Raw genomic sequence first — 20,898 nt, forward strand, 5'->3', positions numbered from 1 at the left:
AGTCAATAGTCAATTTAATTGTCATTTGGACCCCTTGAGGTCCAAACGAAATGCCGTTTCTGCAGCCATACATTACAAACAAATAGACCCAAGACACAACATAATTTACATTTTACATAAACATCCATCACATTGCTGTGATGGAAGGCCAAAAAAAACTTATCTCTCCACTTATCTCTCCATCTCTAAACTTGGCTCAGACAAAACTCTGATTATTACGAACCCATTATCTGTTATTTGCACTTCATCAGTTTATTTATTCATGTGTGTGTATATCTATATTATGGTATATGGACACACTGATCTGTTTTGTAGTCAATGCCTACTATGTTCTTCCATCGAGGGGATGGAAAGCAAGAATCCATCAAAGCAAGAATTTCATTGTTCTGTACAGGGAGACATGACAATAAACTCACTTGAATCTTGAACTTGAACTTGATGGCGAAGGCTCACAAAACGAAAAGTTCTCCTCTCCATCTTCTCCACAGATGCTGCCTGACCCGCTGAGTTACTCCAGCACTCTGTGAAACGTCACCTATCCATCTTCTCCACAGATGCTGCCTGACCCGCTGAGTTACTCCAGAACTCTGCGTTTCAGCCACGATTCCAGCATCCTTCACGATTCGGAAATTTGGGGCGAGGAGGGAGAGATGCAGCGGCCATGATTGAATGGACTCGATGGGCTGAATGGCCTGATTCTGCTCCTATCCCCTTGTGACTTTATGACCTTAAGACCAGTCAGTGGCGGGGAAGGAGGGAACTGATGGGTGAGCGCGGTGATTGGAGGAAAGAGACGTCGGTCAAAGGGGGCGGGTGGGGCGGGACTGTTGATCGAGGGCGCCGATTGGACGAGAGAGACGTCGGTCAGTGGGAGGTGTCAGTCAGGGGCGGAAATGGGGGCGGGACTAAGGATAGAGCGCGGTGATTGGAGGAGGGAGACGTCGGTCAGTGCTAGAGCGGGGGCGGGACTTCTAATAGCGTGATGTGATTGGAGGAGGGAGACGTCGCTCAGTGGTGGGCGGGACTTCTAATAGCGTGATGTGATTGGAGGAGGGAGACGTCATTCAGTGCTAGAGCGGGGGCGGGACATCTAATAGCGTGATGTGATTGGAGGAAGGAGACGTCAGTCAGTGCTAGAGCGGGGGCGGGACTTCTAATGGCGTGATGTGATTGGAGGAAGGAGACGTCGCTCAGTGATGGGCGGGACTTCTAATAGCGTGATGTGATTGGAGGAGGGAGACGTCGCTCAGTAGTGGGCGGGACTAGTCATTCAATGCGGTGATTGGAGGAAGGAGACGTCCGGGGGCGGGACAAGGCGAGGCCTGGTGGAGCGAGGCGGCGGCGCCGGGAGCGCAGGTAGCGGCGGCCCCCGGGGGAGGGCAGCGGGAGAGCGGGCACCGGGCTGGGAAAGGCCGGGGCGCGGCTGCAGGGCCGGGGCCTTGTCGGTGTCAATAAGCGTTTGTAAAGCAAGTGGGGGGAGTTTGTGTGTCCTGGTGATGGAGGAGTAAGGAGTCTGTGAGTGTGAGCAGTGAGGGGTCACTGAGTGTGAGCAGTGAGTGGGTCTGAGTGTGAGCAGTGAGTGGGTCACTGTGAGTGTGAGCTGTGAGTGTGAGCAGTGAGGGGGTCACTGTGAGTGTGAGCTGTGAGTGTGAGCAATGAGAGGGTCAATGAGTGTGAGCAGTGAGGGGTCACTGAGTGTGAGCAGCGAGGGGGTGAGTGTGAGCATGAGGGGGTCACTGAGTGTGAGCAGTGAGGGGTCACTGTGAGTGTGAGCTATGAGGGGGTCACTGTGAGTGTGAGCAGCGAGGGGGTCACTGTGAGTGTGAGCAGGTCACTGTGAGTGTGAGCAGTGAGGGGGTCACTGTGAGTGTGAGGTGTGAGCAGTGAGGGGGTCACTGAGTGTGAGCTGTGAGTGTGAGCAGTGAGGGGGTCACTGTGAGTGAGCTGTAAGTGTGGGCAGTGAGGGGTCACAGTAAGTGTGAGCAGCGAGGGGGTCACTGTGAGTGTGAGCAGTGAGGGAGGTCACAGTGAAGTGTGAGCAGCGAGGGGGTCACTGAGTGTGAGCAATGAGGGGGTCACTGAGTGTGAGCAGTGAGGGGGTCACTGAGTGTGAGCAATGAGGGGGTCAATGTGAGTGTGAGCAGTGAGGGGGTCACTGTGAGTGTGAGCAGTGAGGGGGTCACTGTGAGTGTGAGCAATGAGGGGGTCACTGTGAGTGTGAGCAGTGAGGGGGTCACTGTGAGTGTGAGCAATGAGGGGGTCCCTGTGAGTGTGAGCAAAGGTAAGGGGGGGGGGTCCGGGTGAGTGTGAATGGGGAAGACCCTGCGAGAGTGTGAGAAGAGATGATCACTATAAGTGAGCAAGGACTGGTGTGAATATCGTTGTGAGTGTGAGCACTGTGGCTCAGAGCCCCCCCCCGAGTGTGAATACTGTTGTTCACCAGTTCCCGTCAGTGTGAGCACCGTTCTCTGGCCCCTGTCAGTGTGCGCACTTGTTCACCAGTCCGCGTGAGTGTGAGCACTTGTTCACCAGTCCCTGTGAGTGTGAGCATTGTTGTTCACAAGTTCCCATGAGTGTGACCACTAGTGTTCACCAGTCACTGTGAGTGTGAGCACTGGTGTTCACTGGTCACTGGGAGTGTGAGCACTGTCGTTCACCAGTCCCCGTGAGTGTGAGCACTTGTTCACCAGTCCCTGTGAGTGTGAGCACTGTTGTTCACAAGTCCCCATGAGTGTGAGGTGTTCAGTCACTGAGTGTGAGCACTGGTGTTCACAAGTCCCCATGAGTGTGAGCTCCACTGTTCATAAGTCCCTGTGAGTGCGAGCACTTGTTCACCAGTCCCCGTGAGTGTGAGCATTGTTGTTCACGTCCCCTCTTCAGTGTGAACACTGTTGATCACTGGTCCCTGAGAGTATGAGCACAGTTGTTCACCACTCCCCATGAGTGTGAACACTACGGAACACTAGTCCCCTTGAGTGTGCAGGCTCAGAATGACATGACAGCCTCGTTGGGCTGAATGGCCTCCAGTTCTGCTCAAGCACCAGGCTGGCATGCAGCCTAGCCCGTCCTGGTTTCCCTTCAACACCCAGTACACTCACACACTTCCACATCTACCAGAGGAGGCTGTTGAGGCAGGTACTGTAGCAGCCTTTAAAGTACACTTGGACAGGTACTTACACTACAAGGGCCAGGAAGCGAGCGGGCAAGATCATCTCTGGCCCCTCTCACCCTGGCCACAAACTCTTTGAACCACTTCCCTCTGGAAGGCGACTCCGGACTGTCAAAGCTGCTACAGCCAGACATGAAAACAGCTTTTATCCACGAGTAGTTGCATTACTCAACAGCCAAAAATCTGTAGCCTCCCTTTAATCTGGTATTTTGTTGGTTCACATGCTTGATCAATGGTGTTTTATCATTAATGTTTTAGTATTATTAATGTTTAGTGTTTTCTGAGTCATTTGTAACTGTCACTGTATGTCATGTTGTTACTTGTGGGCAGAGCACCAAGGCAAATTCCTTGTATGTGAATACTTGGCCAATAAATGTATTTACTTACATGGATGAGAAAGGTTTGGAGGGATGTGGGCCAAATGCGGGCCGGTGGGATGAGGTTAGATGGGCTATCATGGACGGGTTGGGCCGAAAGGCCTGTGTCCATCATGTGTGACTCTGATTTTAACCCAGCGCCTGCTCTTTGGCTGCAGAGATGTGGAGCGAAACTCTCAGTGTTCTGCGGGGTGCTGCACGGGTGGGGAAGGCCATTGCAGACACGCAGGGGGACCAGCTGCGGTTCGCTGTCTGCAACTCTGTGCTGGGTGACGGGCTGAAGAGGCTGCAGGTCTCTGCAGAGCAATGCATCAGCTCGCTGCTCGTGGCAAGTGAGGTAACGTGTGGCGTCTCTTTTCCCCGTGTCCCACACCCCCGTACCCCTCCCCCATCACCTCCCCGTCCCATCTCCTTCGTCCCCTCCCACCACCCACTCACACTCGCTCACCCCCTCCCCAGCTTCAGCCCCCTTTACCCCACTCTCACTCCCCACCCACACGCACACCCTCCCATCCACCACCACCCCCTCCATCCAACAATCCCCATCTACACCCCCCACACTAACCCTCATCCTTCCACCGCCCCATCTCCACCTTCACGTTCACTTCCAACCTCCATCTCCCAACCCCCACCCATTACCCTGCTCTCACCCCCCTCCCCAACTTCACCCTCATCCCCGTCCATGTCCCCAACCCTCCTTCACTTTACCTTTAACAACAGCAGATGCTGGTAAAATGGAAGGTTGACACAAAATGCTGGAGAAACTCAGCAGGTGAGGCAGCGTCTATGGAGAGACGGAATTGGCGAGGTTTTGGATCGAGACCCGAAACGTCGCCAATTCCTTCTCTCAATAGATGCTGCCTCACCCGCTGAGTTTCTCCAGCATTTTGTGTCTACTTTCACTCACCTTCAGCCCCCATCCCCACCATCATCTACACCTCCCGCTGCCTTAGCAGGGCAAAGAAGATCATCAAAGACAGCTCCCATCCTGCGTTTGGACTGTTCGACCTGCTGCCCTCTGGAAGGCGCTATAGGTGCATCAAATCCAGGACAAACAGACTCAGGAATAGTTGCTTTCCGAGAATTATATCTACTATAAATTCAAATTCACACATGCACTGACTACACCGCCCAACACGGACTTCCATCTGTATATATTTATATATGAATGTAGCGCCGCAGAATTTGTACACCTATTCCCCCCCCCCATCGTCCTCTTGTGTTTTTCTGTCTCTTGTTTTTTTGTGCAGTATGTATGCACTGGGTACGAGCAGCTTTCAGTTTCATGTCAATAGTGACAATAAATGGCATATCATATATATCATCACCGTCATCCCCATCCTCATTCCCCTTCCACCTTCACCCACCCTCACCTTCACCCTCTCCAGCTCCAGCTCCTCATCCCTACCTTCCACTGCTAAGCATCCTGGCTTGTATTTTGTCTTCTCGTCACGTCCTCTGTTGCTCTTCACTTTCAGCGTGGGGTCCGCGAGTTCAAAGAGGAGCCGACTCCTTTCCCGGAGGAAGATGATGCTTCGCAGTGGAACCTGGCGTCGGAGATGGCTCCTGAGTATTCTGCCGGAGACACAGCGGGAGGGCACCGGGAGAGACCGTCCGATGCTCGAGGGGCGCGGAGAGGTGGCGCCACCCCGTACCACACGGGCGGATTCAAGGCCGGCAGCCAGGACTTTGCGGGGCCAGCGGGCCCCGGGGTGGGGCAGACCCGGAGCTTCCACGAGGAGACCTCGGTCAGGGGTCTGACTCCCGAAGACATCGCCAAGGCCAGGGACAACAAACAACACAGAGACAAGTGGAGTCAAACCAAAGGACCAAGGCAAATAGTAAGCCCACTGTGTACAGTACCTGCTGGAACAGGACCTCGTTCAGTCTTGTCCCACCACTCAACAAGATCGTGCCACATCTGTAGCTAAATTACCCTTCCACTATCCACATCTTCTCATGTCATTGAATCCAAGTGGCGTCTTGATCCGAAATGTCACCTATCCCTGTTCTCCATAGATGCAGCCTGACCTGCTGAGTTCCTCCAGCTTTTTTGTTTCTTATGTCCCTGTCCCACTTAGGAAACCTGAACGGAAACCTCTGGAGACTTTGTGCCCCACCCAAGGTTTCCGTGCGGTTCCCGGAGGTTTTTGTCACTCTCTCTACCTGTTTCAACTACCTGCAACCTCCTGCAACCACCTGCAACCTCCGGGAACCGCACGGAAACCTTGGATGGGGCGCAAAGTCTCCAGAGGTTTCCGTTCAGGTTTCCTAAGTGGGACAGGGGCCTTTGGTTTAAACCAGCATCTGCAGTTCATTCCTTCCCATTTAGCTGATTTACACCAAAGATAGACACAAAATGCTGGAGTAACTCAGCGGGACAGTTGGCGTCTCTGGACAGAAGGAATGGGTGACGACATTTTGGGTCGAAGTTTTAAGAAGAGCCTCGACCTAAAACGTCACCCATTCCTTCTCTCCAGGGATGCTGCCTGTCCCGCGGAGTTACTCCAGCATTTTGTGTCTGTCTTCAGTTTGACAACCCTAACCGCCTGAGCAGTTTCAGGGAGGAATAAACTTTGATGGAAAAGTCCAGTTCGTTACGACTTTACATCTATCATTGTAATTCTGTTTATTTTTTTTTTCCCCAGTTAAGCGACCGAGCTCGTGAAAGAAAAGTACCATCGTCGCGAATCAGTCGGCTGGCCAACTTCGGAGGTGAGCCACGTTCCATCGAGACCACTCCGCCATTCAATCGAGGCTGATCTCTGCCTCCTAATCCCATTCTCCTGCCTTCTCCCCCATAACCCTTGACACCCGTTCTAATCAAGAGTGTGTCTATCTCTGCCTTAAAAAACATCCACTGACTTGGCCTCCACAGCCCTCTGTGGCAATGAGATCCACAGATTCACCACCCTCTGACTAAAGAGGTTCCTCCTGGCCTCCTTCTTAAAAGAGCGCCCTTTAATTCTGAGGCTGTGCCCTCTGGTCCTAGACTCTCCCACCAGTGGAAACATCCTCTCCACATCCACTCTATCTATGCCTTTCATTATTCTGTAAGTTTCAATGAAGTCCCCCCTCAACCTTCTAAACTCACCACGTGCTTGACATTGACTTTATTCAGTCCTAGAGCACCAGGACATTTTCTATGTGGTAGAAACATAGAAACATAGAAATTAGGTGCAGGAGTAGGCCATTCGGCCCTTCGAGCCTGCACCGCCATTCAATACGATCATGGCTGATCATCCAACTCAGTATCCCGTACCTGCCTTCTCTCCATACCCCCTGATCCCCTTAGCCACAAGGGCCACATCTAACTCCCTCTTAAATATAGCCAATGAACTGGCCTCAACTATCCTCTGTGGCAGAGAGTTCCAGAGATTCACCACTCTCTGTGTGAAAAAAGTTCTTCTCATCTTGGTTTTAAAGGATTTCCCCCTTATCCTTAAGCTGTGACCCCTTGTCCTGGACTTTCCCAACATCGGGAGCAATCTTCCTGCATCTAGCCTGTCCAACCCCTTAAGAATTTTGTAAGTTTCTATAAGATCCCCTCTCAATCTTCTAAATTCTAGAGAGTATAAACCAAGTCTATCCAGTCTTTCTTCATAAGACAGTCCTGACATCCCAGGAATCAGTCTGGTGAACCTTCTCTGCACTCCCTCTATGGCAAGAATGTCCTTCCTCAGATTTGGAGACCAACGGCGGGTAGGGCAGCTACCTCACAGCGCCAGAGACATGGGTTCGATCCCGACCTCTGGTGCTGTCTGTGAGGAGCTTGCATCGTCTCCCTGTGGCCGTGTGGCTCAACAGGCACTCCGGTTTCCCGCCACATGCCAACGATGAGCGGGTTTGTAGGTTAATGGGCCTGTGTAAACTGCTCGTAGATGAGAGAGTGGGACAACCCAGAACTAGTGTGATCGGGCAATTTACAGAGGGCCGATTAACCTACAAACCCGCGCGCCTTTGGGATGTGGGAGGAAACCGAAGCACCCGGAGGTCCCAGAGAGAACGTACAAACTCCACAAAGATAGCACCCAAGGTCATCATCAAACCTGGGTCTGTGACGCTGTGAGGCAGCAACTCTACCAGCTGCATCACTGTGTATCGCCCACAGCATGCAAGACAAAACCTTTCACTCTACCTCGCCACATGCGACAATAATATCTTTTAGGCCCCGTTTGGTGATAGCTGAGCATGGATGTCTCCAGGGTGCTATTCCCTATATGGAGGACGCCTGTGCGTGACTTTGTTTAACGTGGGGAGACTGGTGCACAGACAGCCACCCCACACACAGTCCTTGACAGATCTGGGTCAGGATCCAGTGGCATGGAGTCCAAGCCGACCGGAGACCCTATTCATCCACCTTCCCAGCCGTTGTGACGCTCCACTAAGGTCATCCATCATCCTCCGCCTTTAAGGTCCTGGTGGGATTGCTCTTTGTCAGAGACTTCCCTCTCAACCTTACCGCCATGGGTGGCCCTACCAGGAGCGTAGCTCCAGACGGCATCGCTCTCAGGATCTCGGGTCCATGCAAGCTTCTCCACCACGACAAGGTGACAATCCACAGACAATAATAAGCCTAAACCTAAATCCGTGTACTTCTGTTGACAGGTTTGGCAGTGAGTTTGGGGATCGGTGCCTTGGCAGAAGTAGCCAAAAGTTCATTGAAAGGAAGACAGAAATCAAACGGTGAGCTCTTGAATAGGTTTATTGGCCAAGTATGTACACATACAAGGAATTTGCCTTGGTGCTCCGCTCGCATGTAACATCATGACGTACAGTGATCAATTCTTGCATCTTCAGATTCAGATCAGATCAGATTCAGATTCAATTTAATTGTCATTGTCAGTGTACAGTACAGAGACAACGAAATGCATTTAGCATCTCCCTGGAAGAGCGACATAGCAAATGGTTTGAATAAATAATAATAAGTGTCCGGGGGGGGTGGTGATTGGCAGTCACCAAGGTACGTTGTTGAGTAGAGTGACAGCCGCCGGGAAGAAGCTGTTCCTCGACCTGCTGGTTCGGCAACGGAGAGACCTGTAGTTTCTTGGCACTATTGCCTCCGAGCAAACTGTTGGAGCTGTTGGCTGACAATTCTCCAGCTCTTCATGGAGACCATTAAGCTGGAAGGAGTGCAAAGAAGGGTTTCTTTTTAAGATAGGGTGCTGGAGTAGCTCAGCGGGTCAGTCTGAAGATGAATTAAGTTTATTGGCCAAGTATTCACATACAAGGAATTTGCCTTGGTGCTCTGCCCGCAAGTGACAACATGACATACAGTGACAGTTAGGAACGATGGGTTCCAACTCAGTACGTCCTCCTGAGATGTGTCGGAAGGAACTGCAGATGTGTAGGAAAGAACTGCAGACGCTGGTTTAAACCAAAGACAGACACAAAATACAGCATCTCTGGATAGTAGGGAGGTGTTGCCTGACCCACTGAGTTACTCCAGCTCTCTGTATGAACTTGGATGGACTGCTTTGGGTTGCACTAAATTCTCTGGTGTTTTTGCTCATATTGTGGTTATTAAATTATTGCAGTTATGCTGAACATTTATTGTCTATATGTGTTGTGTTAATAGGCCTGTTATGCTGCTGCAAGTAAGAATTTGTTGGTGCATATGATAATTAAACTAAGAAAAAGACACAAAGTGGTGGAGTAACTCATTGAGTCAGGCAGCATCTCCAGAGAATGTGGATAGGTGACGTTTCGGGCCAAGACCTTTTTTGAGTTTTTTCAAGGTTTTGACCTAAAACGTCACCTGTCCATGCTCTCTGGAGATGCTACCAGAGCCACTGAGTTACTCCAGCACTTTGTGTCTTTTTTTTTGGTAAACCAGCATCTGCAGTTCCTTGTGTCTCCAAATGATCTACAAACTATCTTTGGCTGCACGAAGAATTTTGGGTTTCTTTCCTCTTGTATATAATTTAGTTCTTGGTTTTGTTTAGAGATACAGCGCGGAAACAGGCCCTTCGGCCCACCGGGTCTGCACCGACCAGCCATCCCTGCCATCCCTGCACACTACTACACTATCCGACACATGTTAGGGACAATTTACACAAACACAAAGCAAATTAAACTACAAACCTGTACACCTTTGCGGTGTGGGAGGAAACCGAAGATCTTGGAGAAAACCCACGCAGGTCACGGGGAGAACGTGCAAACTCCGTACAGACAGCGCCCTTAGTCGGGATCGAACCCGGGTCTCCGGCGCTGCAAGGGCTGTAAGGCAGCAACTCTACCGCTGCGCCACCGTGACCACCCCATTGTGGTTATTAAATGATTGATTTTTTTTCTTTATATATTTATAGGATTGTATTAACAGGGCCTTTATGCCGTTGCAAGTAAGAGTTTCATTGTTCTGCTGTTGGCAAATATGACAATGTAAGTCTCCTGACAGTTGATGCTCCTGTGTCACCGCAGACAGTGAAGCACTCCTTGACTCCAACCCCTTCCTCTCCGAGGCAAACGCTGAGCGGATTGTCGACACCCTGTGCAAAGTGCGTGGAGCGGCACTGAAAATCGGGCAAATGCTGAGCATTCAGGGTGAGTGAGCTCCCACTCTGCATACATCCTCTCTCTTAAACATAGAACATAGGTGCAGGAGTAGGCTATTCGGCCCTTCGAGCCTGTACTGCACCGCCATTCAATATGATCATGGCTGATCATCCAACTCAGTATCCCATCCCTGCCTTCTCTCCATACCCCCTGATCCCTTTAGCCACAAGGGCCACATCTAACTCCCCCTTAACCTCGCTGCTGCTCTCTCCCTGACTGCCTGCTCATAGAAACATAGAAAATAGGTGCAGGAGGAGGCCATTCGGCCCTTCCAGTTATGTCCGGGCACAGCATCTCATCCCCATTCAGGGTGTCAAAAGATTACAGGGCGAAGGCAGGAGAATGGGGTCGAGAGGTATCAGGACCAGAGGTCATAGGCTCAAAATGAAAGGACTTTGTAAAGCAGTTTGGCCAGCAAGAGTTGTTTTTTAAATGTGCTATATAAATAAATGTGACTTGACTTGACCTTCCTTTTGGAAGGAGATGAGGAGGAATTTCTTTAGGCACAGAGTAGTGAATCTGTGGAAGATCATTGCCACAGATGGCTGTGGAGGCCAAGTCAATGGATATTTTTAAGGCAGAGATAGATAGATTCTTGATCAGTACCGGTATCGGGTTATGGGGAGAAAGCAGGACAATAGACAATAGGTGCAGGAGTAGAGCCCATTCGGCCCTTCGAGCCAGCACCGCCATTCAATGTGATCATGGCTGATCATCCCCAATCAGTACCCCGTTCCTGCCTTCTCCCCATATCCCCTGGCTCCGCTATCTTTAAGAGCCCTATCTAGCTCTCTCTTGAAAGTATCCAGAGAACCGGCCTCCACCGCCCTCTGAGGCAGAGAATTCCACAGACTCACCACTCTCTGTGAGAAAAAGTGTTTAATGGAGTTAAGAGGGAAAGATAGATCAGACATGATTGAATGGCGGAGTAGACTTGATGGGCCAAATGACCTAATTCCACTTATGGCCTTATGACTTAGGTTGGGTGGGCAAGTTTGAGTCAGGGTGGGGTAGACTGTGATGGGACCTGGTCAGGACCAGGTTAATCTGGGTGGACAGTGGTTGGGATGGCCGAATGCTGGCCTTGGTCAGCTTTGGCCTGGCGAATATCTACCAGGCCAAATATCTTCTGTCTACAATATCTTCTAGTCTACAAAAGATAGACTAAATTTCTAGTCTGCATTTAATTCATTTAGCTGATCTAGGGTGGCTAAGTGGTGCAGCTGGCAGATCCTCTGCCTCACACCGTCAGAGAGATGGGTCCTCTGGTGCTGTCCATGTGGAGTTTGCACGTTCTCCCCGTTGCGTTTCCTCCCACATCCCAAAGACGTGTAGATTAAGGGCAAGAAACTCTACATCCGTCCAATCTATTCCCCTCGTGATTTTACACGCCTCTATAAGATCTAAAACTAACAAAAACTTTTTTTTAAACTTAATAAACTTTCTGTGTGTGCAGACAATAGCTTCATCAACCCCCAGCTCCAGAAGATCTTTGAACGAGTACGACAGAGTGCCGACTTCATGCCGGCATCGCAGACGATGGTGAGAACAGATTCCTATCCCCGTTACGTGGAAAAATAGCACTTCAAGAATCTGTCAGCTCTGCTCAAAATATATCCACTGACTTGGCTTCCACAGTCTTCAGTGGCAATGAATTCCACAGATTCACCACCCTCTGACTAAAGACATGTTTTGTTTAACACGTACACCGTGTTCTTGTGGCCTTCTATAAGTTGAAATGTTTAGCTTATTCTTTTAGTTTAGAGATGCAGCGCCAAAGCAGGCCCTTCGACCCACTGAGTCCGTGCCGACCAGCGATCCCCGCACATTAACACTATCCATCACACGCTAGGAACAATTTACACTTCAACCAAGTATACAAACCCAAGCCAATTAACCGACAAACCTGTACGTCTTTGGAGCGTGGGAGGATTTCGGGAAAATCCCACGCTGGTCACGGGGAGAACGTACTAACTCCGATACACTGCACCCGTAGTTGGGATTGAACCCCCGTCTCTGGCGCTGCAAGCATTGTAAATGCCCCCGTCCCACTTAGGAAACCTGAACGGAAACCTCTGGAGACTTTGCGCCCCACCCAAGGTTTCCGTGCGGTTCCCGGAGGTGGCAGGTGGTTGCAGGAGGTTGCAGGTAGTGGAAGCAGGTAGGGAGACTGACAAAAACCTCCGGGAACCTCACGGAAACCTTGGGTGGGGCACAAAGTCTCCAGAGGTTTCCGTTCAGGTTTCCTAAGTGGGACAGGGGCAATAAGATTTACCGCTGCGCCACCACGCCACCCTAAATTGTGTTATCCCATCTCTTACAGCGGCAGGCAGTTTCTTAGCAACTCTTTCCCCCTTCCCCTCCCCCATCTTGGTGTCTGACTCTTGAGTTTGACACTTCTTTGTACACGGAGCACAAAAGACTTCTGTCTCTGCACGGCGACTGAACGTGGTAAATGTTGCCATTTTCAACCTTGAAATACTTGGCAGCCGTTCCTTCAAGGCCCACTGCTAGATATTTCGCAAAGCTTCACAATCCTCCGAGCGAAGAAATTGTTCTCTGCACTCATTCAAAGCGTTTGAAAAACGTTCTAAAAAGGTTAGATTTTGCATGTGGGAGAGGTTGCTCGGACCAAAGATCCTATAGACCACTCCTGCTAAATGCAATGGGCTGACGTGTAGTACGCAACGGAGCGGAACGTGGGCCTTTTTTTCATCCATTTCAGTAACCCGACCCGACCCGACTCACAGTGTAATCAACGTTGCGGGGGAACAGTTTGTGTTAATAAATTAAAATTCTGAAAATGAGAAGATTTTTACCAAAGAAGTTTGATTTCTACGAGGATGTTTCCGTAACCGGTTACGGAAATGGGGCCGAAAATCACCCACGAATCTGCCCACGACCGTACAACGTCTTTTTCATCGAGTGGGCTATCTTGCTCGCTGTAGGGTCTTTGGCTCGGACAGTGGGAGGTTTTAACGATCCATTCCCAAAGATAGTGGGGGCTGTTGAAGGTGTAAACATTCAACACTGCTCTCTGGCTGTGGTAGTTTGAGTTTGAATACGTTTATTGGCCAAGTCTGTGCATGTACAAGGAATTTGCCTTGGTGCTCTGCTCGCCAGTTACAACACGATATACAGTAAACAATTAAGAATAAAACATACTACATTAAGAATAAAACATTATAGTTTAAACATGTGAATTGAATTAAATACCAGAGCAAAAGGAGGCTACAGACTTTTGGTTATTGAGTAGAGCAACTACTCGTGGGGAAAAAAAAGCTGTTTTTATGTCTGGCTGAGGCAGCTTTGACAGTCCGGAGTTGCCTTCCAGAGGGAAGTGATTCAAAGAGTTTGTGGCCAGGGTGAGAGGGGTCAGAGATGATCTTGCCCGCTCGCTTCCTGGCCCTTGTAGTGTACTTGTAGTTCGTCGATGGAGGGGGAAGGTTGCAGCCAACAACCTTGTCAGCTGACCGAGCGATTCGCTGCAGCCTCCAGGATGGTTCAGTTGCTTGTAACGTTGTCTGGACGTGTGCGTTTTCACACCTTGGACACTTGATCAAGAAGGCTCATCAGCGTCTCTTCTTCCTGAGGAGACTGAAGAAGGTCCATCTGTCTCCTCAGATCCTGGTGAACTTCTACCGCTGCACCATCGAGAGCATCCTTACCAACTGTATCACAGTATGGTATGGCAACTGCTCTGTCTCCGACCGGAAGGCATTGCAGAGGGTGGAGAAAACTGCCCAACGCATCACCGGTTCCTCGCTCCCCTCCATTGAGTCTGTCCAAAGGAAGTGCTGTCTGCGGAGGGCGCTCAGCATCGCCAAGGACTGCTCCCACCCCAACCATGGACTGTTTACCCTCCTACCATCCGGGAGGCGCTACAGGTCTCTCCATTGCCGAACCAGCAGGTCGAGGAACAGCTTCTTTCCGGCGGCTGTCACTCTACTCAACAACGTACCTCGGTGACTGCCAATCACCACCCCCCCCCCGGACACTTATTATTATTTATGCAAATCGTTTGCTATGTCGCTCTTCCAGGGAGATGCTAAATGCATTTCGTTGTCTCTGTACTGTACACTGACAATGACAATTAAAATTGAATCTGAATCTTGTGAGGGATTGGTGAATCGAACCAACGTCTTCAATGGTCTTCACACAGAAGGTCCTGAACGTGGAGCTGGGCCCGGACTGGCGAGACAAGCTGGCGGTGTTTGAGGAGAGGCCGTTCGCTGCTGCCTCCATCGGGCAGGTGCACCACGGGGAGCTGAAAGATGGCCGCGAGGTGGCCATCAAGATCCAGGTAACTCCATGCTTGTTTGGCAGTGGACAACTCAAGTGGATGGGGTAGGATTCCATCTTCTGTATCGGTGGTCTTGGTGGGATAAACATAGAAAATATGTGCAGGAGTAGGCCATTCTCAGTGGGACGACAGATGGCACAATGGGCTAAGTGTTCGGCTGGCGACCGGAAGGTAGCCGGTTCGAATCCCGCTTGGAGTGCATACTGTCGTTGTGTCCTTGGGGCAAGACACTTCACCCACCTTTGCCTGTGTGTAAATGTAATGTAATTATGTGAAGCACTTTGGGGTCAATGCAAGTTGACTAAATTGTGCTATATAAATAAGATTATTATTATTATTATTATTATTATTATTCGACCCTTTGAGCCAGTGCTGCCATTCAATATGATCATGGCTGATCATCCAAAATCAGTAGCACGTTCCTGCTTTCACCCCATATCCCTTGACTCCTTTAGCCCTCAGAGCTAAATATAACTCTCTCTTGAATACATCTATGGGGATGGGAAGAACTTTTTTCACGCAGAGAGTGGTGAATCTCTGGAACTCTCTGCCACAGAGGGTAGTTGAGGCCAGTTCATTGGCTATATTTAAGAGGGAGTTGGATGTGGCCCTTGTGGCTAAGGGGATCAGGGGGTATGGAGAGAAGGCAGGTACGGGATACTGAGTTGGATGATCAGCCATGATCATATTGAATGGCGGTGCAGGCTCGATGGGCCGAATGGCCTCCTCCTGCACCTATTGTCTATTGGCCTTGGTGGGATGAGATGCCATCTTTGATTATTGCCAATGCCGCAATTGCTCTCAGCAACTTTAATTCAGGTCTGGGTCAACGTTTGGTCAGTGGGACTCTATGGTCTCGAGGGTCTATTGTCTAATATTGGGGATGATCAGCCATGATCACATTGAATGGGGGTGCTGGCTCGAAGGGCCGAATGGCCTCCTCCTGCACCTATTGTCTATTGGCCTGACATGTCACCACATCACTTCTCTCCAGAGATGCTGCCTGTCCCCGCTGAGTTACTCCGGCATCTTGTGTCAACCAGTGAAGAGTTTTGTCCTGCATACTGTCCAAGAAGATCAGATACTACTGTACAAAAATACAATCAAGTCGAACTCAAGTACAATAGGTGGAGCAAAGAGGAGGATACAGAGTGCAGAGTGCAGAATATGTGTGTAGGAAAGAATGCAGAATATATATGTAGGAAAGAACTGCAATGCTGGTTTAAATCAAAGGTAGACACAAAATGCTGGAGTAACTCAGTGGGTGAGGCAGCATCTCTGGAGAGAAGGAATGGCTGACGTTTCGGGTCGAGACCCTACATTCCTCTTCTCCAGAGATGCCGCCTCACCCGCTGAGTTACTCCAGCATTGAGTGCAGAATATAGCTGTCCGCATTGTAGTTGTTGCTCTGGTTCCTTCATTAACTGTGTCCGTGCTGTCTGCTCCGTCTCCTCAGTATCCAGGAATCGCTCAAAGCATCAAGAGTGACGTTGAGAACCTGCTGTCGGTGTTGAAAATGAGCATCTCTCTGCCCGAAGGTAAAGCAGAGACATAGCGCGATAGTCACGGATTCATGCGGCACGGACACAGGCCCTTCGGCCCGACTTGGCCATGCCGACCAAAATATCCCATCTACGCAGGTTCCGTTTGTCCATGTTTTGCCCATATCCCTCTCAACCCTTTCCCAGATAGACAAAGATGTTGGAGAAACTCAGCGGGTGTGCAGCGAAGGAAATGGGCAACGTTTCGGGCTGAAACCCTTCTTCAGACTGATGCAGGGTCACCTGTATGACCCCCCCACCCTGCATCAGTCTGAAGAAGTGTTTCGGCCCGAAACGTTGCCTATTTCCACCGCTCCATAAATGCTGCTGCACCCGCTGAGTTTCTCCAGCATTTTTGTCTACCTTCGATTTTCCAGCATCTGCAGTTCCTTCTTCAACCCTTGCCCATCCTTGTGTCTTTTAAAAGTTCTTCCACTGAATGTATTTTAAATGTTAACTCAACCATCTCCTGTGGCAGCCCGAATGGAAAATGTTAACCCTCCGATTCCTATAAATCCTTCCCCTCTCCATGTCCCCCATTGAGATATGTAGGAAACAACTGCAGATGCTGGTTTAAATCAAAGATCCATACAAAATGCTGGAGTAACTCAGCGGGACGGGCAGCATCTCTGGAGAGAAGGAACGGGTGACGTTTCGGGTCGAGACCCTTCCTCAGACTGAAGAAGGAACGGATGATGTTTCGGGTCGAGACCCTTCCTCAGACTGAAGAAAGGTCTCGACCCGAAACATCACCCGTTCCGTCTCTCCAGAGATGCTGCCTGAACTGCTGAGTTACTCCAGCATTTTGTGTCTATCCCCCATTGAGATTCTTTCCTGCGCTTGCGTTCAGGAGCAGGGCCTGTGTTGCTGCCTCTCTGTCTCTTTCTTCTCCGTGCAGGGCTGTTTGCGGAGAGCGCTATTGTGGTGTTGCGACGTGAGCTGGAGTGGGAATGTGACTACATACGAGAGGCAGCCTGTGCCAGGAGATTCAGGTACAATTCATCTGGACCCACTCACTCTACAACCAGAGCTGAGTTTTGAACAGCACTATTAAAATCTATGGGCAGTCACGGTGGCACAGCGGTAGAGTTGCTGCCTTACAGTGAATGCAACGCCGGAGATCTGGGTTCGATCCCGACTGCGGGTGCTGTCTGTACGGAGTTTGTACGTTGTCCCCGTGACCTGCGTGGGTTTTCTCCAAGATCTTCACTTTCCTCCCACATCCAGAACAAGGGGTCACAGTTTAAGGATAAGGGAGAAATCTTTTAGGGCTGAGACGAAGAAAACATTTTTCACACAGAGAGTGGTGAATCTGTGGAATTCTCTGCCACAGAGGGTAGTTGAGGCCACAGTTCATTGGCTATATTTAAGAGGGAGTTAGATGTGGCCCTTGTGGCTAAAGGGATCAGGGGGTATGGAGAGAAGGCAGGTACGGGATACTGAGTTGGATGATCAGCCATGATCATATTGAATGGAAGTGCAGGCTCGAAGGGCCGAACGGCCTACTCCTGCACCTATTCTCTATGTTTCCATGCTTCTATTCCAAAGACGTACAGGTTTGTAGGTTAATTGGCTTAGGTAAATGTAAACATTGTCCCTGGTGGGTGTAGGATTGTGCGGGGATCACTGGTCGGCACGGACTCAGTGGGCCGAAGGGCCTGTTTCCATGCTGTATCTCAAAACTGAACTCTCAGTGGCGCTGCATTTGGAGCCACAGCCTCGCAGTGCCAGAGACCCCGTTTCGATCCTGACCTCGGGTGTTAGACACAAAATGCATTTCGTTGTCTCTGGAGTAACTCAGCAGGTCAGGCAGCGTCTCTGGAGAAAACGAAAAGGAGACGTTTTGGGTCGAGACCCTTCTACAGACCGCTCCGTGTGCAGTTTGCACCTTCTCCCTGTGACTGCGTGGGTTTCCTCCGGGTGCTCTGGTTTCCTCCCACATCCCAAAGATGTGCAGGTTTATGTTAAATGGCCCTCTGTCAATTATCTCTGGTGTGTTGGATGTAACATAGAAACATAGACAATAGGTACAGGAGGAAGCCATTCGGCCCTTCGAGCCAGCACCGCCATTCATTGTGATCATGGCTGATCGTCCCCAATCAGTGCCTGCCTTCTCCCCATATCCCTTGACTCCACTAGCCCCTAGAGCTCTATCTGACTCTCAAGTGGATGAGACAGCGGGATAACATAGAGCTAGTGATCAATCTTCACTGCGGACTCAATACGAAGAATTCCCTGTATCTCTAAATTTAAAAATGTACTTCATCTGGTAACGAGGTGTTTAACAAGAAAGGAAGCAGGCAAATGCTGACAAAAGGCCACTTAAGAAGCCATTAGGACAGATTAGTGTAAGCCTAGTCGTAAAGGGTCAGCTGTAATGGGGGAGAGAGGCAGAAGGAGGCATTATAGTCAAGTCAAGAGTATTTTAATTTTCAAATCTACCTGGAATGGAATAATGAAATTCTTAATTGCTGCAGCTTTGTTGGGCATTACAACTTAACAAAGAAATAGACCAAAAATAAGAATTAATAAATGATCAGCGGAACCAGACCGTAATTGTGCAAATAGCCAACATACGTAGTTAATCGCTTAAAGTCCACCATAGATTGTTAGTGAGGTCAGGATGTGGTTCGTGTTATGCAGTGTGGCTCAGGAGACTGTGTAGGAAGGAACTGCAGATGCTGGCTTAAATTGAAGATAGACACAAAGTGCTGGAGTATCTCAGCGGGACAGGCAGCATCTCTGGAGAGAAGGAATGGGTGACGTTTCGGGTCGAGACCCTTCTTCAGACTAGTCTTGACCCGAAACGTCACCCATTCCTTCTCTCCAGAGATGCTGCGTGTCCCGCTGAGTTATTCCATCATTTTGTGTCTATCTTTGGTTCTGGAGACTGATGGTTATTGGAAAGAAACTGTTGGTCTCCTACGCAATTTTATCAGGTTGTACGCAAAACATGATGTGTGATTATACATGATGTGTATAAAATCATGAGAGGAATAGATCGGGTAGACGTACGGAGTCTCTTGCCCAGAGTAGGGGAATCGAGGACCAGAGGACATTGGTTCAAGGTGAAGGGCAAACCACCACCTCAATGATACTTAGTCTGTGCTTTGTGTAGTTTAGAGATACAGTGTGGAAACAGACCAGCAATCCCCGCTCATTAAAGGGGCTGTCCCACCTGGGCAACCTAATTGGCGATTTTAGAAGAGTTTGAAAAAATGTCATGTTGAAGACCTCCTTCAACTATGTTGAAGACCAGCTACAACTAACTTCGGGAAAATTGGACACCGAATAGTGGATAGTGAAGATGATCTCCTTCAGCTATGATAGGAATCTGAGGGGTAACTTTTTCACACAGAGGGTGGTGGGTGTATGGAACAAGCTGCCGGAGGAGGTAGTTGAGGCTGGGACTATCCCAACGTTTAAGAAACAGTTAGACAGGTACATGGATAGGACAGGTCTGGAGGGATATGGACAGAACACAGGCAGGTGGGACTAGTGTAGCTGGGGCATGTTGGCATTGGCGTGGGCAAGTTGGGGCGAAGGGCCTGTTTCCACACCGTATCCTTCTATGACAAAGCATTTCTCTGTATCTCGGTACATGTGACAATAAAGCATCATCGACATTGGGCGGGCACGGTGGCGCAGCGGTAGAGTTGCTGCCTTACAGCGCTTACAGCGCCGGAGACCCGGGTTCGATCCCGACTACGGGTGCTGTCAGTACGGAGTTTGCACGTTCTCCCCGTGATTGCATGGATTTTCTCCAAAATCTTCACTTTCCTCCCACTCTCCAAAGACGTACAGGTTTGTAGGTTAATTGGCTTGGTCTAAACCCTAGTGTGTTAATAGTGTTAAGGGCATGTCCCACCTAATCCGCGAGTTCTGGCGAGTTTGCCCTCGACTCGTACTCGCAGCATGGTCGACACAAGGTCGTGGGAGGTCTTCGTAACTCTCCTTCCTGCTCGAGAGTGGTCTCTGCGTACTCGAGACTTCAGTTGGGTTTTTTTCAACGTTAAAAAATACCCGCGAGTAAAAAAAGGTCGCCATTAAAAAAAATCGCTACTTTTTTCACTCGTAGGTTTAGTCGTAGTAGGTCAGCATGTTAGTCGTAGGTAATCAAGGGTAGTCATAGATAGTCTTCATCATAGTCGAAGGAGATCATCTTCACTATCCACTATTCGGTGTCCAACCACACACCCGAAGTATTGCGTAGCTTTTGGTCTTCAAAATCTGAGGAAGGACATTATTGCCATAGAGGAAGGAGGTCTTCAACACTGATTCATTTTTTCAAACTCTTATGAAGAAAGACTGGATAGACTTGGTTTATACTCTCTAGAACAGCCCCTTTAGAATCTTATAGAAACTTACAAAATTCTTAAGGGGTTGGACAGGCTAGATGCAGGAAGATTGTTCCCGATGTTGGGGAAGTCCAGGACAAGGGGTCACAGTTTAAGGATAAAGGGGAAATCCTTTAAAACCGAGATGAGAAGAACTTTTTTCACACAGAGAGTGGTGAATCTCTGGAACTCTCTGCCACATAGGGTAGTTGAGGCCAGTTCATTGGCTCTATTTAAGAGGGAGTTAGATGTGGCCCTTGTGTCTAAGGGGATCAGGGGGTATGGAGAGACGGCAGGTACGGGCTACTGAGTTGGATGATCAGCCATGATCATATTAAATGGCGGTGCAGGCTCGAAGGGCCGAATGGCCTACTCCTGCACCTAATTTCTATGTTTCTATGTTTCTATGATTGCTGGTCTGTTTCCACACTGTATCTCTAAACTACACAAAGCACAGACTAAGTATCATTGAGGTGGTGGTTTTCAGGGTGTAAAACGGGCTACGCACAGGCTTCCCACCCAGTGCTATCCCACAGGCATGCTTCCATCAAGAGTCGGGCACTAGCAAAATCCCTAAGGGAGAATTAGCTTCATTTCCCTGGGGCTGGAGCTGCAG

At 49.7% G+C, this 20,898-nt stretch overlaps 1 protein-coding gene across 2 annotated transcripts in view; it reads left to right on the plus strand.

Annotated features, from left to right (window-relative positions):
* Positions 1–1,279: 1,279 nt before the first annotated feature.
* Positions 1,280–20,898, plus strand: part of coq8b (coenzyme Q8B) — a 31,954-nt gene continuing 12,335 nt past the window's right edge. For both annotated transcript variants that reach the window (XM_055663611.1, XM_055663612.1), the window contains exons 1-10: positions 1,280–1,356; positions 3,705–3,883; positions 5,025–5,387; positions 6,195–6,261; positions 8,155–8,232; positions 9,967–10,089; positions 11,558–11,643; positions 14,264–14,404; positions 15,861–15,942; positions 16,844–16,937. In XM_055663611.1, the coding sequence (XP_055519586.1) occupies positions 3,707–3,883; positions 5,025–5,387; positions 6,195–6,261; positions 8,155–8,232; positions 9,967–10,089; positions 11,558–11,643; positions 14,264–14,404; positions 15,861–15,942; positions 16,844–16,937 (1,211 nt within the window). In that variant the 5' untranslated portion in view covers positions 1,280–1,356; positions 3,705–3,706. The remainder of the gene's footprint in view (positions 1,357–3,704; positions 3,884–5,024; positions 5,388–6,194; positions 6,262–8,154; positions 8,233–9,966; positions 10,090–11,557; positions 11,644–14,263; positions 14,405–15,860; positions 15,943–16,843; positions 16,938–20,898) is intronic.

The sequence above is a fragment of the Leucoraja erinacea genome, chromosome 38 (genome assembly GCF_028641065.1).
Source record: "Leucoraja erinacea ecotype New England chromosome 38, Leri_hhj_1, whole genome shotgun sequence".
Classification (NCBI taxonomy): domain Eukaryota; kingdom Metazoa; phylum Chordata; class Chondrichthyes; order Rajiformes; family Rajidae; genus Leucoraja; species Leucoraja erinaceus.